Source organism: Cricetulus griseus (genome assembly GCF_003668045.3).
Source record: "Cricetulus griseus strain 17A/GY chromosome 1 unlocalized genomic scaffold, alternate assembly CriGri-PICRH-1.0 chr1_0, whole genome shotgun sequence".
Lineage (NCBI taxonomy): Eukaryota > Metazoa > Chordata > Mammalia > Rodentia > Cricetidae > Cricetulus > Cricetulus griseus.
In genome coordinates this window covers 208,342,437-208,360,520 of record NW_023276806.1, presented here as the reverse complement: position 1 = coordinate 208,360,520, position 18,084 = coordinate 208,342,437, and the positions used below count along the sequence as shown (strand labels likewise).

The 18,084-nt window shown below is 36.2% G+C and overlaps 1 protein-coding gene across 1 annotated transcript in view; it reads left to right on the top strand.

Moving 5' to 3' along the window:
* Positions 1-18,084, top strand: part of Cftr (CF transmembrane conductance regulator) — a 140,163-nt gene that overhangs the window by 65,727 nt on the left and 56,352 nt on the right. Inside the window, exons 13-14 of the mRNA XM_035451397.1 lie at positions 14,187-14,281; positions 17,688-17,774. Coding sequence (XP_035307288.1) covers positions 14,187-14,281; positions 17,688-17,774 — 182 coding nt within the window. The remainder of the gene's footprint in view (positions 1-14,186; positions 14,282-17,687; positions 17,775-18,084) is intronic.

Genomic DNA, 18,084 nt, shown 5'->3' with positions numbered 1-18,084 from the left:
GTTCAATTCCCAGTAACCACATGGTGGCTCACAACCATCCATAATGAGATCTGGTGCTCTCTTCTGACCTGCAGGGATATATGCAGACAGAATACTGTATACATAATAAATAAATAAATAAATAAATAAATCTTTAAAAAAAGAAACAACTTCTGAAGGAATAAGTAAAAAAGATAGATAACATCATGTGAAACCAGTTAGTTCAGGGGATTATAAGCTTGATAGAACCAGAGTATAACTAACGTGCCAGGATAGGCTCCCAAGCTACACAGAAAAACCCTGTCTCGAAAAAAAAAAAGTGGTCAGTGGTGGTCATTGTAGCATTACAATGAACTAATAATAAGTATATGCTGTGCTGTTATGTTGGTGTGAATGTTTCATGTATGTTTCAGTTACCTTAACTACAGAGTACATTTCTTGACACAGAAACTCTGAAAATGCTATTTCAATTTATTCTACTTAGTACAGTGATAAAATAGTAAATTCTTACTGGATGACTGTTTTGGAAATGGTTTGAGGTAGCATGTTGATTGTAAGAATCCTGCTCAGAAAGTGTTCGGTGAGTGTTACTGTCTCAGAAGCTGAGCAGACAGTTCCATGAAAGAACATGATTGCTGGGGGGATGAAATGAATATGCTTGTCTTGCTATAGAGAAGAGCACCAGGACTCTTCACTGTTTGCAGTGTCGTAGGCTTCCATGTTTGTTTCTGTTATATAAATACTCCCACCTTTGGTCATGTCCAGAAAGAACTTCAGTACAGCATATAATGCCTATGAAGATTTTACTTTTTTAGCATGTAGGAGTGTTGAGCATAGGAAAACAGGATACCTACAGAGTCCTCCATGGCTAAGCAGCTGGCACAAACACAAGAATCCCTCAGCATAATCTCTGGGTGGTCCCTCTTGCCAAATCCAAACATTCATGACCCTGTTTTCCTTTTGACTGATGAAGCTGATCTGTTTCTTCATGTGCTGTATCTACGCTTGGAACTGGAGATGAGTATGGAGTATCCTCTCCCTCATGCTTGTGTTTTTTTGTTCAATTCTTAGATCTTCATAGTACTGTGTGTGTAATGATGCTCAGTGTCATAGAATAGTCAGGCATGTGAGAGTTTGGAAGGGCTAGGCATGCACAACATACTTCACATAGTTTTCTGATTTCAGTTTGTTGTTGGGAATTATTCACTGATGAGACAGCTACAGCCTTTTATCCTGGGGAAGGGCATGGTGGTAGGTCTGTGTTGATAGGATAATTCATAGCATGCAGTTTCAAATAAATAAGTTAGGTTGGTAGTTTTTACTTTTAACCCCTCTTTTGGGAAAATCTCCATGCCCTGCTTTATAAAAATGAATTTGAATCTAGATTATAATATAATGACTTATAGGTGAATTAAAAGTCACTTGGAAAATACTGTTCCACATCCTTGTGTCCATTGAGCTTTTCTTCATTTTCCTCCATAGGCCATTAGGATTTTCCTTGTTACTTAAAGCTTCAGTGCCAAGCACTAGAAACTGTGCTAACTTAAAAAAAGAAGTCAGTGAAATTAAGCCCTGGTCAAATTGCACATTCTTAGGAAATTATAGTCCCATTGCATTATTGAGAGAAAGGTGGATTACACTGTTCTCTTGTCTACCTTTCTGCATCATAAGCTTCACTTAGCCCCACTCACCGAAGAGAATTCTAGACAGGCCAGTGTTTGGGTAGTACATGATTGGCCTGTCTTTATTCAGTGACTCATTTTCTTATATAAAAGTACCTGGGTTTGGAGAAGTCATTGACTTTTATAGTACTGTATGGTGGGGAGTAGGGGTGGGTACTGTGCAAAGGAGGTCAGGGCTTAGGATATATAATCGGTTTCCACAAAATTATTGTGATGCTTTTGAAACCACAAAATGATTGCCAGGAAGTAAGCATCTGCCATGACAGCCATTACACAAGAGTTGCAGCAAAAATATTTACTATGTAAGCTGAAGAAGGCAGACTGCAGGGTTTTCTCTTCCATAACTGCTTAGGAGTTTTCAAATTTCACTTGCCTAGAGGAAACGCTAAGAAACAAATTGCCAGACATTCAGAAAATATATATAAAAGAAAAAGAACATTGGGGGAGAAATTGGCAAGAATTAATGAAAAAAACTTGGGAGGGAAATAAGCAGGGAAACAAGGCATGTTCTGAAAAATAAAATCCATCATAGAGATTCCATGACTAACTGAATTTGAATTTGACCTCTGGGTTCCAGGTGGTTCTGCCAAGACTAACCTATGAGAAGGTGAGACTTAACCTTTGAATATGCAGTTTTCCAAGGTAGGATAATTTCATAGCTTTACAGTTAGAAGTAATGAAAAGATAAAGATACCATAGGACTTAGCATTTGCAGTAGGCCAGACATAATAGATACCTAAAGCAGATATTTGAAACACATTGAACTATGTCCCTTTCAAACAGAATAAATCACATTGGCTGTACCCTGAACTACCTATAATTTTCTGTTGATAGGTGGTTAGAGAACACTGGATCTTATTTACTGTAACATGAAGCCAGGAATACTTTATGAAACTACTGAACCAGAACTAAATGGGAATGCCATAGAGTTTTATGGACTGAATTGTTATTTCACTTCATTTGAGCCCTGGAACTTAAAAAATAAATAAATACTAGCTGATACTTAGGAAAAGAGCATACATGGCAGCACTGTGCTAAGCACTAACATGAGCTGGCCCATTGAGTTGTCACTTCTGATTTATTTAGAGACAACATTGGCAAGAGTTTGCAGTCAAGGTGAAAATGTACTGATTTCAAAGTGCAAACTAGGCTTTAGATTTTAAAAGCCTAAAGTTTAGGGACTAACACCACATCAGTGGAGGTAATTATCAGGTTAACAAATCAGAGTTCTTACGTCTCTAAAACCAAAATAGCCCTGGGATTGCCACTCCTACTGAGATTCGGTGAAGTCAACAGAACAGTAGTGTATGAACATAATTATAACTGTCTGAGAACAAACCACCCCATGAATAAATAGTGAAATTAGGACATTTAAGCCAGAGCTTCATTTTTAAAACAGAAAATTTAACAACCACAAAATTTCCAAAGAAATTTTATTTTATAAAATCCTTTTTATGTATTTTCTCTTTTTAATCTTTTTAAGAAATAGCAATCTAGATTCAGAGAGTTTCCATGTTTAGGTGATGAATAATTTCATTATAAACCAAGAAAAGTTTTAAAAGTATAATTTTAGATCCAGAATGTTGCTCAAAAGCCCCTTACTGAATTCCACATCTGCAGCAAGAGTTCGACTTCTTACCAGGCTTGTAACTCTATAGCTAGAGATGGTCATAGAAGCTTTCCCAGAGAGGGAGTCATTGTGTAGAACTAAATTAGATACAAAGGCTTCTCTAGACAGGCAGAATGTACTACCATTTTCATCTCTGAAAAGTAATCCCATAATGATAAAACAAGTATTTCTTACTTATATTGTTGAGCTATCCTTGGTTCAGAATATGGATTAAGAAAAATGACCTCAGCAACTTTTTGTTGAGTTCCTACTATAAACACAACACTGAGCTAAGCACTCTAGATGTTGCCTGCAGGTATAACAAGGAACTTGTCTATAGTGACATTTTGGCTACAAAAATTCATAGCAGGAGGACATATATTCATTCAGCAAATATTTATGAGTATAATCATTGAAATGATAATTATACCAAACTATGGGAATTGCTTTGATGAGCAACACACAATTCTTGTTCTCAAAGAGTCTTACTCCAGTAGAGAGGATGAACAATTAAGACCAGTGTAGGTTAATACAGTCTATATTTCTCAGCCATTTTACATAAGTAACGAAAATAACAGTGTGGTCCTAAAAGATCATGGAAGTTTGCTCCAAGGAAGTGACCTCTAAAGTGAGTGATGACTGAAGAAGCAGAACATTTCAGAAAGGGCATGGAAGGGAATGGAGTGTACAGGGGCAGATGACCTAAAGAGGATATGGTACTAGGGGTCTACAGCTGGTTATATGTCATTGTACATAAGTAAGCGTGGACCCTTTGGTAACTAGGGGAAGGAAAATACAAAGTCGGCATAATGGAAAGTTGAAGGAGTTCATTCGTATTCATTGAAGAATATTTAATGAGCTGCTTTGGGCGTCATCATTCTGGAACAAAGGACACACTTAGTTAGACAAGGGTCTGTGCTTTTCCATAGCTTAAATTCTACCAGAGTTAGACATCGGGAGATTTAAAAAAGTAACTATAGTCAGCTACTGAGTGACAAAAAATTAGATAGGAACTTCAGTGCTGGTGGGTTTGAAGTTCTTCTCAGGAACTGAGTCACAAGAGGTTTAGTGGGAGGGACCAGGAAACATTTTGGGGAAATTCAGAGAATGAACAAATACAAGGTTTGCCGTAAGCCTTGGAGATGGCCATAACCAGAGGAGAAGATAAGGAATTAGTGCCACTTAAATGTTCTTAAGGCCAATTAGAGGAGAATTATCCTGAGAGTTTTCTTGCATCTAGATTTAAGGATAATTTGAAAGATTTTGAAATATGCTATCCAGAGGTTTATGACTAAATGAATCCAAATGCACAGCATGTGAAGAGAAAGCCAGTGAAATCCTGTTCTCATACCATTCTCTAGCTGTACGGGAGTTCAGGAATCCCAGCACTTATATTTCTATCCCTAGAGACCTGCACAGTCTACCCCCACCCATTAAATCACTGCACTTTTCAATTCTTCTCTTAGGAATGCTTGAGCTATCCATTCTGAATCTGAACACAGATTTATATAACTAAAGAAGTACAAATATATCAGTTATTCTCACAGGATCACACAATATGATAACTGGTTATAAAGCAAGACTTTAGTTTGTGTGTATGATATCTGTAGGTCTGTGCTCTCATGTGAATGAGTATGTGCAAATGTGTGGCGGTCAGATACCAACCTTGGATTCTGAGCTTCACTTTCTACCACGTTTGAGGTGGAGTTTCTCTTGTTTTTCTTGCTACATATGCCAGGCTAGCTGGCTTGTAAACTCCTGAACCTCAGGCACTTCTCCTACCTCTACCTCTCATCTCATTCAGTGCAGGCAGCATTGGATTTCAGACACTTGAGGTACCATGTCTAGTTTTCATGTGGGTTCTGGAAATTCAGGTGCTTTATCCACACGCCATCTTCCCACCCAGCCCCCAAGCCTTTAGTGCTGATAAGTGCTATTACAGATTTTTGTATTTTTCTTGGTTCTGATAAAAATATATGAAATGTTGAGTTTAAGTTTTCTGCTATAAACTTGTTTAATAAGTATTGGTGAGGGACAATCTTTTTATCTTTAAAATTGATGAAAATTCTTACATCCTGTTCTTTCTAGCAGGGCTTAGTCTTTTGCCAATATTCCACATGAAGCTATTTGTAATGAAGTCTGACTTAGGTCAACAACCTCTGTTATCTAGTAGACATAACCCAATTTAAATTATGAACTCCTTAGCATCTGCATTCTGTTATGAAGCATACCTCATTAATCTATATCGTAGACCACGGGATAGCTGGCTGTCATACACACTCACAGGTATAATTGACTATGGGAAGAAATGTTTGCTAGATTTTTCTCTTCTTCCAGCGCTTTCTTGGCTGTCTCACATTCTCCAGCCTAGACTTTTTTCCACCTGTTTCCTTCTACCTTTCGCTCACATCTCCCTTCCACTGCCCAATTTCTGAATGCATAAAGGAAGGCAGTGTTTTGTGATTTTTAAATGTTAATAACAATGGTATTAATCATCCAGTGATTCACAGTTAAAGATACACTTTATTGAGCAGCATTACCCTGAGGTTCATGTTCCCTTAGCCCTAGCTTCTCACCCTCTCCCTTCCCACAAGCATCTGTATTGTCAAGGTTGTTCTAAAAGCGATAAGCCAGCTATAAAATCAGTTTATGGTATTTTCCTATCTTCAAAGCTACAGGAAGCTCAAATGTACTCAGCAAATATTGCTAAATTACACAAGACTATTAAATGTAACACTCCACCCTTCTGTAAAACACCTCTCTTCTCTTGCTTTCCTCTTTCTTTCTCAGTAAAACAGCCTGTATCATGATGGCTCTATTGTATAATCAATTCAGAGCAAATGAGCTTCATATTAGCAAGTTTCCTGAATAACTTTGTTTTGTTTGATAGAGTTGATTGAAGCTGAGATGATAAGTTTTAACTTTCTAAAAGAAGTCAAGTGGTATATATGCGTAAATGGAATACACCACAATGAGCATGTCCTCCACTCCTTAATAATAAAATAAGTTAATCTTTATTGCACACTTATTATAATATTACTTTGACCCTCTCCAGTGTGCTTATCTCAGCATTTTCAAGTGTTTTACAACCTCAAACACATACATTGTGTTGTGTGCACAGACTGCTTTGAAGTTGTCATTTGCCTTTCTGACTAGCCTGCAATAAAGGAAGTCACCTGAAAGAACAAGTGGCAGATGAGGATCTCAGGCACTGCTAAGCACAACTGTCATGGGTTGAAATGAAGATCCATAGGTCCCTTCCAGTTTCTCTGGATCAGAGGGGCAGCAATTTTAACAAAATAACTGGGTGTTTCTGGTAGTTGCTTTAAGGGCCTTACCTTAGTAACAGGTTATGTAGACATTTGATGTTATTTGCAGATAAACTACACTTAGTTGAAGAGAGGAAATGGACAGGGGAAAGTGAGACAATTCTATTATAATTAAAAATGTATTTAAAAACTCAAAATAAATAAAATATCAAAAAATAAAATAAAGAAAATTAAAATGGCAGTAGAGACTAGTTTGAAAGAAAAGTGTGCAAGGGCCTCTCTTTCATCTGCAGCACCAATGAAAAAAAATCCAGGAGCCACACGCCTTTAATCCCAGCACTTGGGAGGCAGAGGCATGTGGATCTCTGTGAGTTCGAGGCCAGCCTGGTCTCCAGAGTGAGTGCCAGGACAGGCTCCAAAGCTACACAGAGAAACCCTGTCTCGAAAAAACCAAAAAAAAAAAAATACAGGAGATAATTTTTTATATAAAGTCAGATATTATCTAATATCCTTGTCTAATAGGTGGTTTCCCTCCAGTTTTGTGGATCAATTCACACAAAAACCAGGGAATTTTCAGTATCAGTAAAGAAAAGTAGAGCCTGTCCCTGTGTGCCAGGCTTACTCTACACACCACATATGCTCATGTGGCACCATAAAGAGCACACAGTATGCTACAGTGAAAGGCCACACAACCATATGCACATTGGGCACCACTAGTTGAACTTAAGGTGTTATTATTAATAACAATAAAAATAAAAAGACAAAAGTTTGAGCAAGTTAGGTTGGGGGACACTAAAGTGAGTTAGAAGGAGGTGGCTATGAATGTATATGATCAAAATACATTATATATATATATATATATATATATATATGGAATTTTCATAAAGAAAAATACTATTAAAAAAGAACCCTCCCCCAACACAACTACCCAAACGTGATCTGAACAAGGACAGTACCAATGGACATGCCAAAATGGACTGGGAACAGCCCAAGAATCTCAACCCTTCACAAAGAAATATAGGCAACTAAGGAAAGCTGGGAGAGGGAGACAGTCTTCTTCAGGGAGGAGCACAACCATTCGTTGTCCAGGGCCAAACAGTTAACCCCAAAACAGGCATACAAGTAACATTATATGACTGAACATGTTATGTTTAAGAACACACAAACACATACACACGTGTATGCATGTAATAGCAATTAGTGAAAAAAGAAGCTGTTAATTTGAGAGTGATAAGTGCCATATGGGATGGTTTGGAGGGAGGGAAGGGAAGAGATAAATGTAATTATATTATAATGCAAAAAATAAAAAATAAACGATTAAAAAAACAAAACAAAAACCTTCATGATAGCCAGGATTTAGCATAGCAGTTTTTAAGTTATCTTTCACAGATGGGGAAAATGTACTATGAAGTCTGAAACCAACACCCTTAAGATAAATATATTACCAGATTTGAGTGTACTTGGTAGTCAGAAAAGACCAGTGTTTAACAATGCATACAAAACTGAACACTTTGTAGGAAATCAAATAGAGTGTCAAGTACTCATATATCTGCAAATGGACGAGGCATGAACTGAGTAATCAAACCAAGTGCTCACGTTAATAGAAGGAGATTGGCAGTGCTGGTGTACTAGGTTTTGATGAGTTTAATCTCAGTTGTCAGGATACCCCTATTGTCTGTCTCACCAGCTTCATGGTAATTATGGACTTGGAGACCTTCACTAAGTTAATGTTATCCACATTTCTCTTCACAAGTGGTTTCAGTCCATAAAAGAAGGCTCTAAACCTTGGCTCAGCACATCAAATCCTTTATTTTCATACCATTGAAAGTTAGTTCATACGACTAATGTGTGCTATAGAAGAGAACCCCTATTGTGTGTACTGTTAGACAACATCTTAGTAGGACTTTTTACCCTATCATCACAACTCTGCTACAAAACTTGAATCTCCAGTAATTATAATGATGAAATATGTACTTTTCCCAGTCCATTTAGAATAATTTACACCCATATACACATGTGCTCACCTATGAGCAGTATTTCATAGGATAATTGTTTAGCTTTAAAATCTACAGAGTTATATGATTTGGACACATCTGTCTCCAACTGATGTGGTTCCTGCGACTTTCTTAAGACACAGCCATGTCTATGTATTTCTCTTTATCCATTTATGTAGAGAGACGAAAGTGTGATTGTGCAGCGGAGGGCTCAAATAGAGGTTTGCAATCGTCAGTTCTCTCCTTCCACCTGTGAGTCCCAGGGATTAAAGTCTGGTCCTTGGACTTGGTTGCAGATACCAGTGCCTGCTGGGCTTTCTTGCTGGTCTCATTCTTCTTTTACTGCTGTATTGTATACATGACAGAAATTCCCGAGTATTTCTCCTTTGTATACCAGGCATGCCTTTTTCTGTCACACAAGATCCCTAGCAATTGATTTGCAAGGCCATAAGATAAATACACACATTTAAGTTTTCACTAGATGTGGCCAAATTAAACTTTGAGTAGCAGTACCTATCTTCAACCTTGTCAGACATTAATGAGAATTTGCAATTACTCACATCTTTAAAACTCTTGCTATGGACTTTAATCTTTCTATTCACTGTTCTCATTCTGATTTGTAATTTAATTTTTTTCTTGTTCTGTCTCTTTTACTCTAAATTACAGTTACATGATTATGTAAGTGATTGTTAATGTATTTTCTTGTTTATTAAACATCTGGATTTTCTACCTCTTACCCTTTGCTGTGTTTTTCTAAGTTATTAGGGTGGACATAGTATGTGTTGTATAAATCATTGCTATAGAGAACATAATTAATGAAGACACCAGTTGTGTTTTGAAGTCCTTTACTGAGTTTGTCTTGAGACCCCTTCTACGTGTTTATCTGAAGGATTCTGGCAGAATTATTAAAGTGGATCTCTATTTTGGAAACATGAAAATGATTAGCTAATTTTTGACTTACAGACAGCCAGGCTGCTTTGCCAAATCCTTCCTTGGACTACAGTGGTGCGATATTCTTTCCTAACAATTCTCTATCCTTCTACTTTAGGTAGATTTGTACTGAGTTCTTCAGCCTTCCCTCCTTTCCTGTGTGTTTCCCTTGCCCCTGTATTTTCTCCCAATAAAACTCTTGGATATTTGATACCATATTGGTATCTGTTTGGAGAATCTAGACTGATAGCTATGTATCATCCTCTACTGTGATATCTTTTGTTATAATTTTTATTCAGTCAATTTATCTAAATATAATTTTATGTTTTGACTTTTCGGCTTATTTTAAAGATACTCTTTTTAGCACAAAGTGGAGATATTCTGTCCTACTAGTATTAATTTTTCATTTACTAAGAATATAGATCATTAGACATATATGGTGTGGATTAGAGCACTTTTCTTTTTAAATTTTTAAAATTTAAACTAATTTTAAAGTTTAATTAAAATATAATTACATCCTTCCTCCCTTCACTTAGTGTTCTTCATTCCTTCTCATGTCCCCACCTTCCTGTTCCCCTCTCCCTCTGAAACTGTTGGCCTCTTCTTCATTACTGTTATATCTTGGCATTAACCAACAGCTGTTTATTTGGACCTCAGGCATGCTCAACAGTCACATTTTCTATTTAGGAAAGCAATGTGAAAGGCACAGAATTGCCTGAAGTTTCAGTATCTTCATTATCTTAATAGATCATGTAATAATGATTCTAAAACAACAACAAAAAAATCTCAAACCTCTGATTCTAAGTTTGTCACTACAAAGTAACCAAGTATTTTTAGGTTCCATTAATGATAATATCTGAAATTCTGTTAAAATTTTATTATATATGGTTTCTGTGCATAATCTACTTTAATATCACTCTTTTTCCTTTTCAAAGTGGTTTTGCAGATTTGTATCTTTTTTTTAGGAAATACTAATTCACTGCTGGTCTCTTGAAAATTTTCACTTAGCATGTTATCTCTATGATCAAATGAGTGAATTGTAGACAAACAGGTCAAGTACCTTGTTCTTCCTTATAGAAACAAAGCCATCTAAAAATAGAAATGGGAACCAACTACTCAGTTCACAATAGTGGTAAACTTTAAAATTTTTATTAGTAGTGATAACTCTATTGGGGTATTTACAGCACAGAATCTGAAGAAAATTACAAATCTTATTGAAGTACTTAATACAGTTGAGTTGAGAAAGGCATTTTAAGTTAAATTTATTGATGCAAACTAGAATTCTATGTAAGTATATGGTATTTTAAGGTTGCAAATAAATTCTAATGAGTTTATCTTAAACTAAACTTAATATAAAATGTTAGAAGTACTCATTTTATGGACAAATTGCATTGGTTGGAATTCTGGCTTCATCAGCTATGGCCTTGATATCATGCTATTTATCTTCTTTGTATTTGAATTGTTAGTGAGGACAAACTGCTGTATTAAACCTGAGACTGTGTTAGCTCCTCTTCTGATTACATGTTTAATAGTTGACATGGTTATTATGTCAAAAACTAAGTAACCAATAAAAGTTAATTATTTTATGAGTAAGGATTATATTTTATCAGGTATTAAATAACATGTAATTCCATTAAAAAATCAAGATAACCAAAGATCCAGAAAGGTATTAATATAGGAAAAAATGGACAAGAAAACAGGACAACCCAAAAATATGAACTATGACATATAATATATGCATCAATAAAACATTATTTATTTGATGGCTATTGTTGCCTCTTGGCCAATTAAAGTAAGGTTAGGTAAATATAAAGTTGTGCCTTCAGGGTTTTAAAAGCTTTATTTTGAAAATAGAACTCAAGATAATACATAATACCAGCAGGTAGGCAGTAGATAAATTGACTTCCTAAAGAATTGAATTTTTGCATATGATAATGGATATGCATAGTGAAAATAAGAGAAAAGGAGAAATGTTTTTGATATATAGTCTAGAAAGTTGCTAAGATCCATTACATATGAAGTATTAAAACTTCAAAGAGAACGTAACAAAGCAAATAAATATTTAAAATATTTGAGATTAAGGAAAAGAGAAAATTAGCAAAAAACTAATGTAATTAAAAAGATAAGAGTATTGTTAAAACTTAGTTGTAAATATAATTCTCTTTTTTGTAAAATGTAATTATTTTGTGATAAAATGCTTTGTAGAGCAGTCTGGCAGTAACTCTTTAAAATACAACATATATATTTGATGCAGTCATTCCACTCATGAGAGTATGTCTTCCAGGTATAGAACACAAAAGCATATATATGATAATATTAATGATAGGTTTTCTAGGGAGGAAGTGAGAACAAATACCAGGGAAGAATTGCACATATCACTCTTTTAATCTAGTCTGGACTACAAAGAAAGAGCAACAAATGACTTCAAACAGAACTGCCTGAAAGCAGCTTGCATGGATCTCCTTTCTTGAAGTAGTAGTCTATTGTCACAGTGTTTCGAGAACTAAAACATTATTTAATATGCTTTTCATCTCTTAGTATGCTAACCCATTAGCAGAGTGTAGGAGGATTAAAAACACTTTGTTCTAGTGGAGATTTTATATCAATTATTACTTAGTCATTTTGTTTATTAATTAATTAATTTATTTATTTATTTTTGGTTTTTCGAAACAGGGTTTCTCTGTGTAGCTTTGGAGCCTATCCTGGCACTCGCTCTGTAGACCAGGCTGGCCTCAAACTCACAGAGATCCACCTGCCTCTGCCTCCCGAGTGCTGGGATTAAAGGCGTGCGCCACCAACGCCCAGCTACTTAGTCATTTTAAAAGCAGGAGTTATTGAGTTTGCTTCAGAAAAATGATGGGAGTGAACCTGTATCCCCTACCTTTTTTTTCTTTTTTAAAGAAATAGGGCAATAGAGGAAATGAAAATGTAATTGCTTACTTTATCTTTGTGAAATAGAATTCCCCCACCATCTGTGCTAGCTACTTTTTATGTCACAAGCTAGAGTTTTATTGACACAAGCTAGAATCATTTGGAAGAGGGAAATTCAATTGAGAAAATGCCCCAACAGATTGGTCTGTAGGCAAGCCTATGGGACATTTTCTTGATTAATGATTGATGTCGGAGGCCCCATTCCACCACGGGTAGTGCTATCCCTGGGCTGGTGGTCCTGGGTGTTATAAGAAAGCAGGCTATGCAAGCAATAGGAAGCAAATTAGTAAGCAGCTCTCATCCATGGCCTCAGTTTCAGTTCCTGCCTCCAGGTTCCTGCCCTGAGTTCCTGCCCTGGCTCCCCTCAGTGATGAACATAAAAGATGTAAGGTGAAATAAACCCTTACCACCCCAAGCTGCTTTTGGTCATGTGTTGTCATAGTGATAAGAACCCTAAGACACCGTCTCTGGGATGGTAGTATATTTGAAAAGTTAATGCTTTCTCACATGTCTTTGGTCACTGCATGTCAGGAATGCTGTTCGAAAGGGTTCCTTGGCAAAAGTGAATAGCATGGCTTCAGCTGACCAGGTCTTTCCATAGCTTTTAAAGAAAGTGATTACTTTATTAGTTCATATGCTTTCTGTTTATAGTTTTGCATATGGAGTTCTGCTTAACTTTTAGATTAGTTAAAATAAATGAAACCATAGTAATTGTGGGTGTTTATGGACACATGCTTATAGAAAATAAAATGGTGATGAATTATTTTTGACTTGCAAAAGCAAAGGAAGAGAAGTGTGTAAGAAAGTCTGAAGTACAGTGAGAAGACAGGGAGGTGGCAGGAAAGCGTAGATGGGCAGGGAAGAAAGAAAGGAGACTGAAGATCGCTACCTAACTCTCTCATCCTTCACATCTCACGGGAAGCCTCTCCTGGAAGGCCTCTGACATTTTCTCTCTTCTGTGTTATTACTTCTGTTTGCTAAACAATTAACTTGCCAATTAAGTGTGTACTATTTTATAATCTGTTGTAAAATGGTCTATCGTGTAAGTTGTTATTTAATTCTCCCTCCGGGATTATAGTTTACCTTCTTAATACCTTTATACTGTCTGGAGTCCTGGATTATTTCTCAAAAACTCTGATCTTTTACTATGCCTTCATGATTGTTGCTACAAGGAAGCTCATTGGAGGAGGAACGACAAGTGTGGCAGGAAGGTGATAGGAGCATGAGTGCAGGAGGCCACAGGAATAATGGCTAGGGATAAGGATGTTTGTGCTGTTGTTTGGGAAGGTGAATAAGAGACATGGGGAAATAACTTGACTTATTTCTTGACAGCCACTGAAGATGCCTCCATATTGCTGGGGTGTGAATAGTTTAGCTTCTCTTATTAACAGGCTTATTCAGTGTCTTAAGATTTTTTAAGAGTGATTTTAAATTGGAAGTGCATTTTAACATTTGAATAGAATTTGAGTTTATATGATAAGCTTATGAGTTATCTCCATATGTAAACTTTTCACAAATACACATGTATTTTACTTTTTGTGTTATCCAAATCGTATTTAATGATCATTAATAAAGTTTTAAAAATGAAAAAAAGTTGGATGTTTAAATTTGTGGCCACGTTACTTTAAGCACCTAAGTGACTTGCATTTGAAATAATGGAGATGTGGTCTTCAAACATTTGAATGGTTGAAGCCCGGGTCTCACAGACAGTTACATCCAAAGGAAAATGTGCTTTTCGATTTCAGATTGAATATATTAAATTTCCTTTCTGGTGTCATGCTTTTGATAATAGGACATCTCCAAGTTTGCAGAAAAAGACAACACCATTCTTGGAGAAGGTGGAGTCACACTGAGTGGAGGTCAACGTGCAAGGATTTCCTTAGCAAGGTGAACATTTATCTGTTGCTCCACTGAGCATTTGCTATAAATACCATGCATGTACAATTATATATATATATATGTATAATATATATAATATATATATAATACACACACACATTCATCTACTGCTTCATGTTTTGTCTCTGGCATTGACAATTTATTTTAAGAACTATAGAGAATATAAGATTTGGTAAAGATGGTGGCTTTTAAAAATGCATACTCTTATTTTGTTTGTCTATATTTGTTTGCTTTGTTGCATGTATTGTTATAAACTGAAATCTATAGAGTTCTGAAAAGTACAAAGAGAGGAAATTGCAAATTTCCATTTATTGCATCATGCATCCTCTCACTGTCCCCAGATACCTCCATGTTAGGTGTCTGTTTATGCTTCTCAGTTTAGATGATATGCATTTTCTATTTTTAAAATTTGAACATAATTTATGATTTTATAACAAAAATAGTAAGGCAAATGATGTCATTAGGACTAAATCTTCTTATTTGTTTTGAGACAAGAGACAAGGTCTCCCTATGTGGAACTCATGATCTTCCTGTTTTTGTTTCTGAGTACTAGGATTACAGGTGTGTGCCACCACACCCAGCTAGGATTTATACTGAGCACATGCCTTTATCTGTGATTCTGATTGTAGTCTAGGTCATGTGAATACTAGGAAAGTGCACTGAGAATTTACAAGCTGTCAAAAAGAAGCATATATAATTCTTGTCAGGAAGAAAATATCTTATTTAAATGTAACTCTGGTCAAAGACAATTGGTGATATGGGATTTTAGATGGTCTCTAGTTTTATTCAAACAGAATTCTTTTTATTATGTTACCAAAGTTGTTAATGAGAAATTACATTGACTCGGAAGTATTTTGGCCCTTTCTCTTTCTTTTACTTCCCAAACCCAGAGAAGTAAACACTGAGTACGCACAACTGATGTCTTGATACTCCGCCCCCCACCCCCACGCCTGTGTGTGTGTGTGTGTGTGTGTGTGTGTGTGTGTGTGTGTGTGTGTGTGTGTGTGTGTTCTCAAGCCTCATTCAATCTTACTAGCAGAAATTGTTCTCTTCATTTTATGGAAGAAATCACAAGATAATTGATGTAGTCAGACATTAACTTGCCAAAAGCCACAAGGAAATGGTACAGTCACTATTTAATCCAGGTCATCTTGACTCCTCATATTCAACTGTGCCTTGATCTTGAGAATACACCTGGAACTCTGGTCACTTGATACAGAGAATTCACAGATGAGGTGATGGCTTCATAATTATTTGGAAGTTAATTCCCTTATCTGTGATCCAATGATCATATCGGAAGCTTTACATTTGATATTTAAGTAAAGTGTGGTATGTGGCTTCAACTTAGTATTTATATTCTAAGTTTAAGATTTAGTCATATGTGTTATGTACAAATGAATAGTACTACTGAAAGCAGTTGGCTACTGTTACTCTCATCTGAATGTTCAATATGTCATCTTCTTTTGTATGGTGAACACACACAGTACACACATTTCAATCTTGAGAAACTGGTCATACATGTGAAGAAGAGTGTTTAGTCTGTAATTCTAATAATCTACCAGTACATTCTCAGTAAATTTTAGAGAAAACCACCTTATTTTTGCTCCCACTTATTGTCTAAAGTCAAGAACACATATCCAATTATGCTATCTCATTGGTAGAGTTTTGAGACAGCATAGAAAATCACATGTCAAGAAAAAAAGGAGTGTGTGTGTGTGTGTGTGTGTGTGTGTGTGTGTGTGTGTGTGTGTATGTGTGTGTGTGTGTCCCCTCTGATATCCCTCTCCTCAAAAAGCCACAATTATTAAATCGTGAAACTCCACCTTGATGATTTTCCTTATTCCGAGTCATTTTCCAAAGGTCCCTTCTCTGAGCACCACCATTAGACTAAGTTTCTGTCCTCTTAAAGAAACTTAGAGTGGATTAAGAGTCTGTATTAGTGTCAGGGGATAAATTACATTTAAACTATATTGCAGAGAGAAAAGAAAAAGCCAAATGTGGATAAAGATTTGTGTGTCTATTTTCATGGATTCCATTAGTCTTCCGTGTTGCCTTCAGAAAATTTACAACATAAAGGGCTTTTATGGTTTACTTAGAATTTTTGCTATTTCTATTTTGTTTCATTTCTTTTCTTAATTATGTGATGACTAAGTACAGTTTGAAAACAAAAGTATTAACGGTTATCTTTTAAATCATGACCTATGTCATACTTTAAAGCTGGGATAGGATAGCATTATTAATAATCATGACTGAAAACATGTAAAACTTATATAAAGAGTTTACTTCTTTTTTTTTTTTTTTTTTTTTTTTTTGTTTTTTTTTTTGTTTTTTTTTTTTGTTTTTCAGCCTATCCTGGCACTCGCTCTGGAGACCAGGCTGGCCTCTAACTCACAAAGATCTGCCTGGCTCTACCTCCCTAGTGCTGGGATTAAAGGCATGCTTTTTTTTATTTTTTTTGTCATTTTTGTTAGTTTGAAAAATGTATCTTTATATTTTTTCTATTTAAGTCAAATCAAATTGCTTATAGTTTTTTTATTTTTCATTTAAAGTAAAATAAAGCCTGTGGAGATAGTTCTGGCTGCTCTTCCAGAGGGTCCACATTTGATTCCCAGCATTGACATTGCTGCTTCACAGTTGTCTGGAACTCCAGTCCTGGGGATCAGACACCTTCTACTTGCCTCTACACACAAGCACTCACCTCCACACATATTGCACACACACGGTACACATGCATGCTGTCAAAACACTGAAAACAACAAAAAAATTAAAGAAATTTAAATAGTATATATGTTGCTTCTTATTGTAAATAATTCATCCTTCCCTATGTGTAGCACCCATGAAAGAGAGGTATAATGAGCAGGTGCAAAGTAGATTATCTCTTTATTCCTCACTTAATACAGTCTACAGTATTAATAGCATAGGTATGGGAGAAGTAACAGTGCTGCTTTTGCCCCATGTTGTGAAAAGTGCACTTCTGTTGCAGGGATCTGATGGCACTTCTTTTTTTAATTTAAATTAGAAACAGCCTTATTTTACATATCTATCTCAATTCCCTCTCCATTCCTCCCATCCTCCCATGCCCCCACCAACCCCCATCCCATCCCACTTCTGCTCCCCAGGGAGGGTGGGGCCTTCCATGGGGATCATCAAAGTCACTCACATCACTTGGGGCAGGACCTAGGCCCTCCTCCATGTGTCTAGGCTGAGAGAGGATCCCTCCATAGGGAATGGGCTCCCGAAGTTCATTTGTACACTAGGGATAAATAGTTTCACTACCAGAGGCCCCATAGACTGATGGCAGTTCTGTAATGTATGTCAGGGGTTTAAAATACCAGTTCTCAATGAAATACAAAGGAATGGAGGGACCCTAACTTTGTTTCTGCTTTGTTTACAGAGCAGTATATAAAGATGCTGATGTGTACCTCTTGGATTCTCCTTTTGGATATCTAGATGTTTTAACTGAAGAACAAATATTTGAAAAGTATGTTTTTTGACTCAGTTACTAATAATGCTAGTGCTAAAAGATAACCAAATGTCTGGATCTTCATAAACTGCATATTAGCTCTAGAGCAGTGGTTTTCAACCTTGGATTATAGCCCTTGTGGAGAGGGAGTAACCCTTTCTCAGGGGTCACATGTCAAATGTCCCACACATCAGATGTTTACATTATGACTCAGAACAGTAGCAGAATTACAGCTATGAAATAACAAAACTAATTTTATGATGAACTATATTAAAGGGTTGCAACATTAGGAAGGTGAAGAACCCTGGGGTAGAGCAATATATCCACC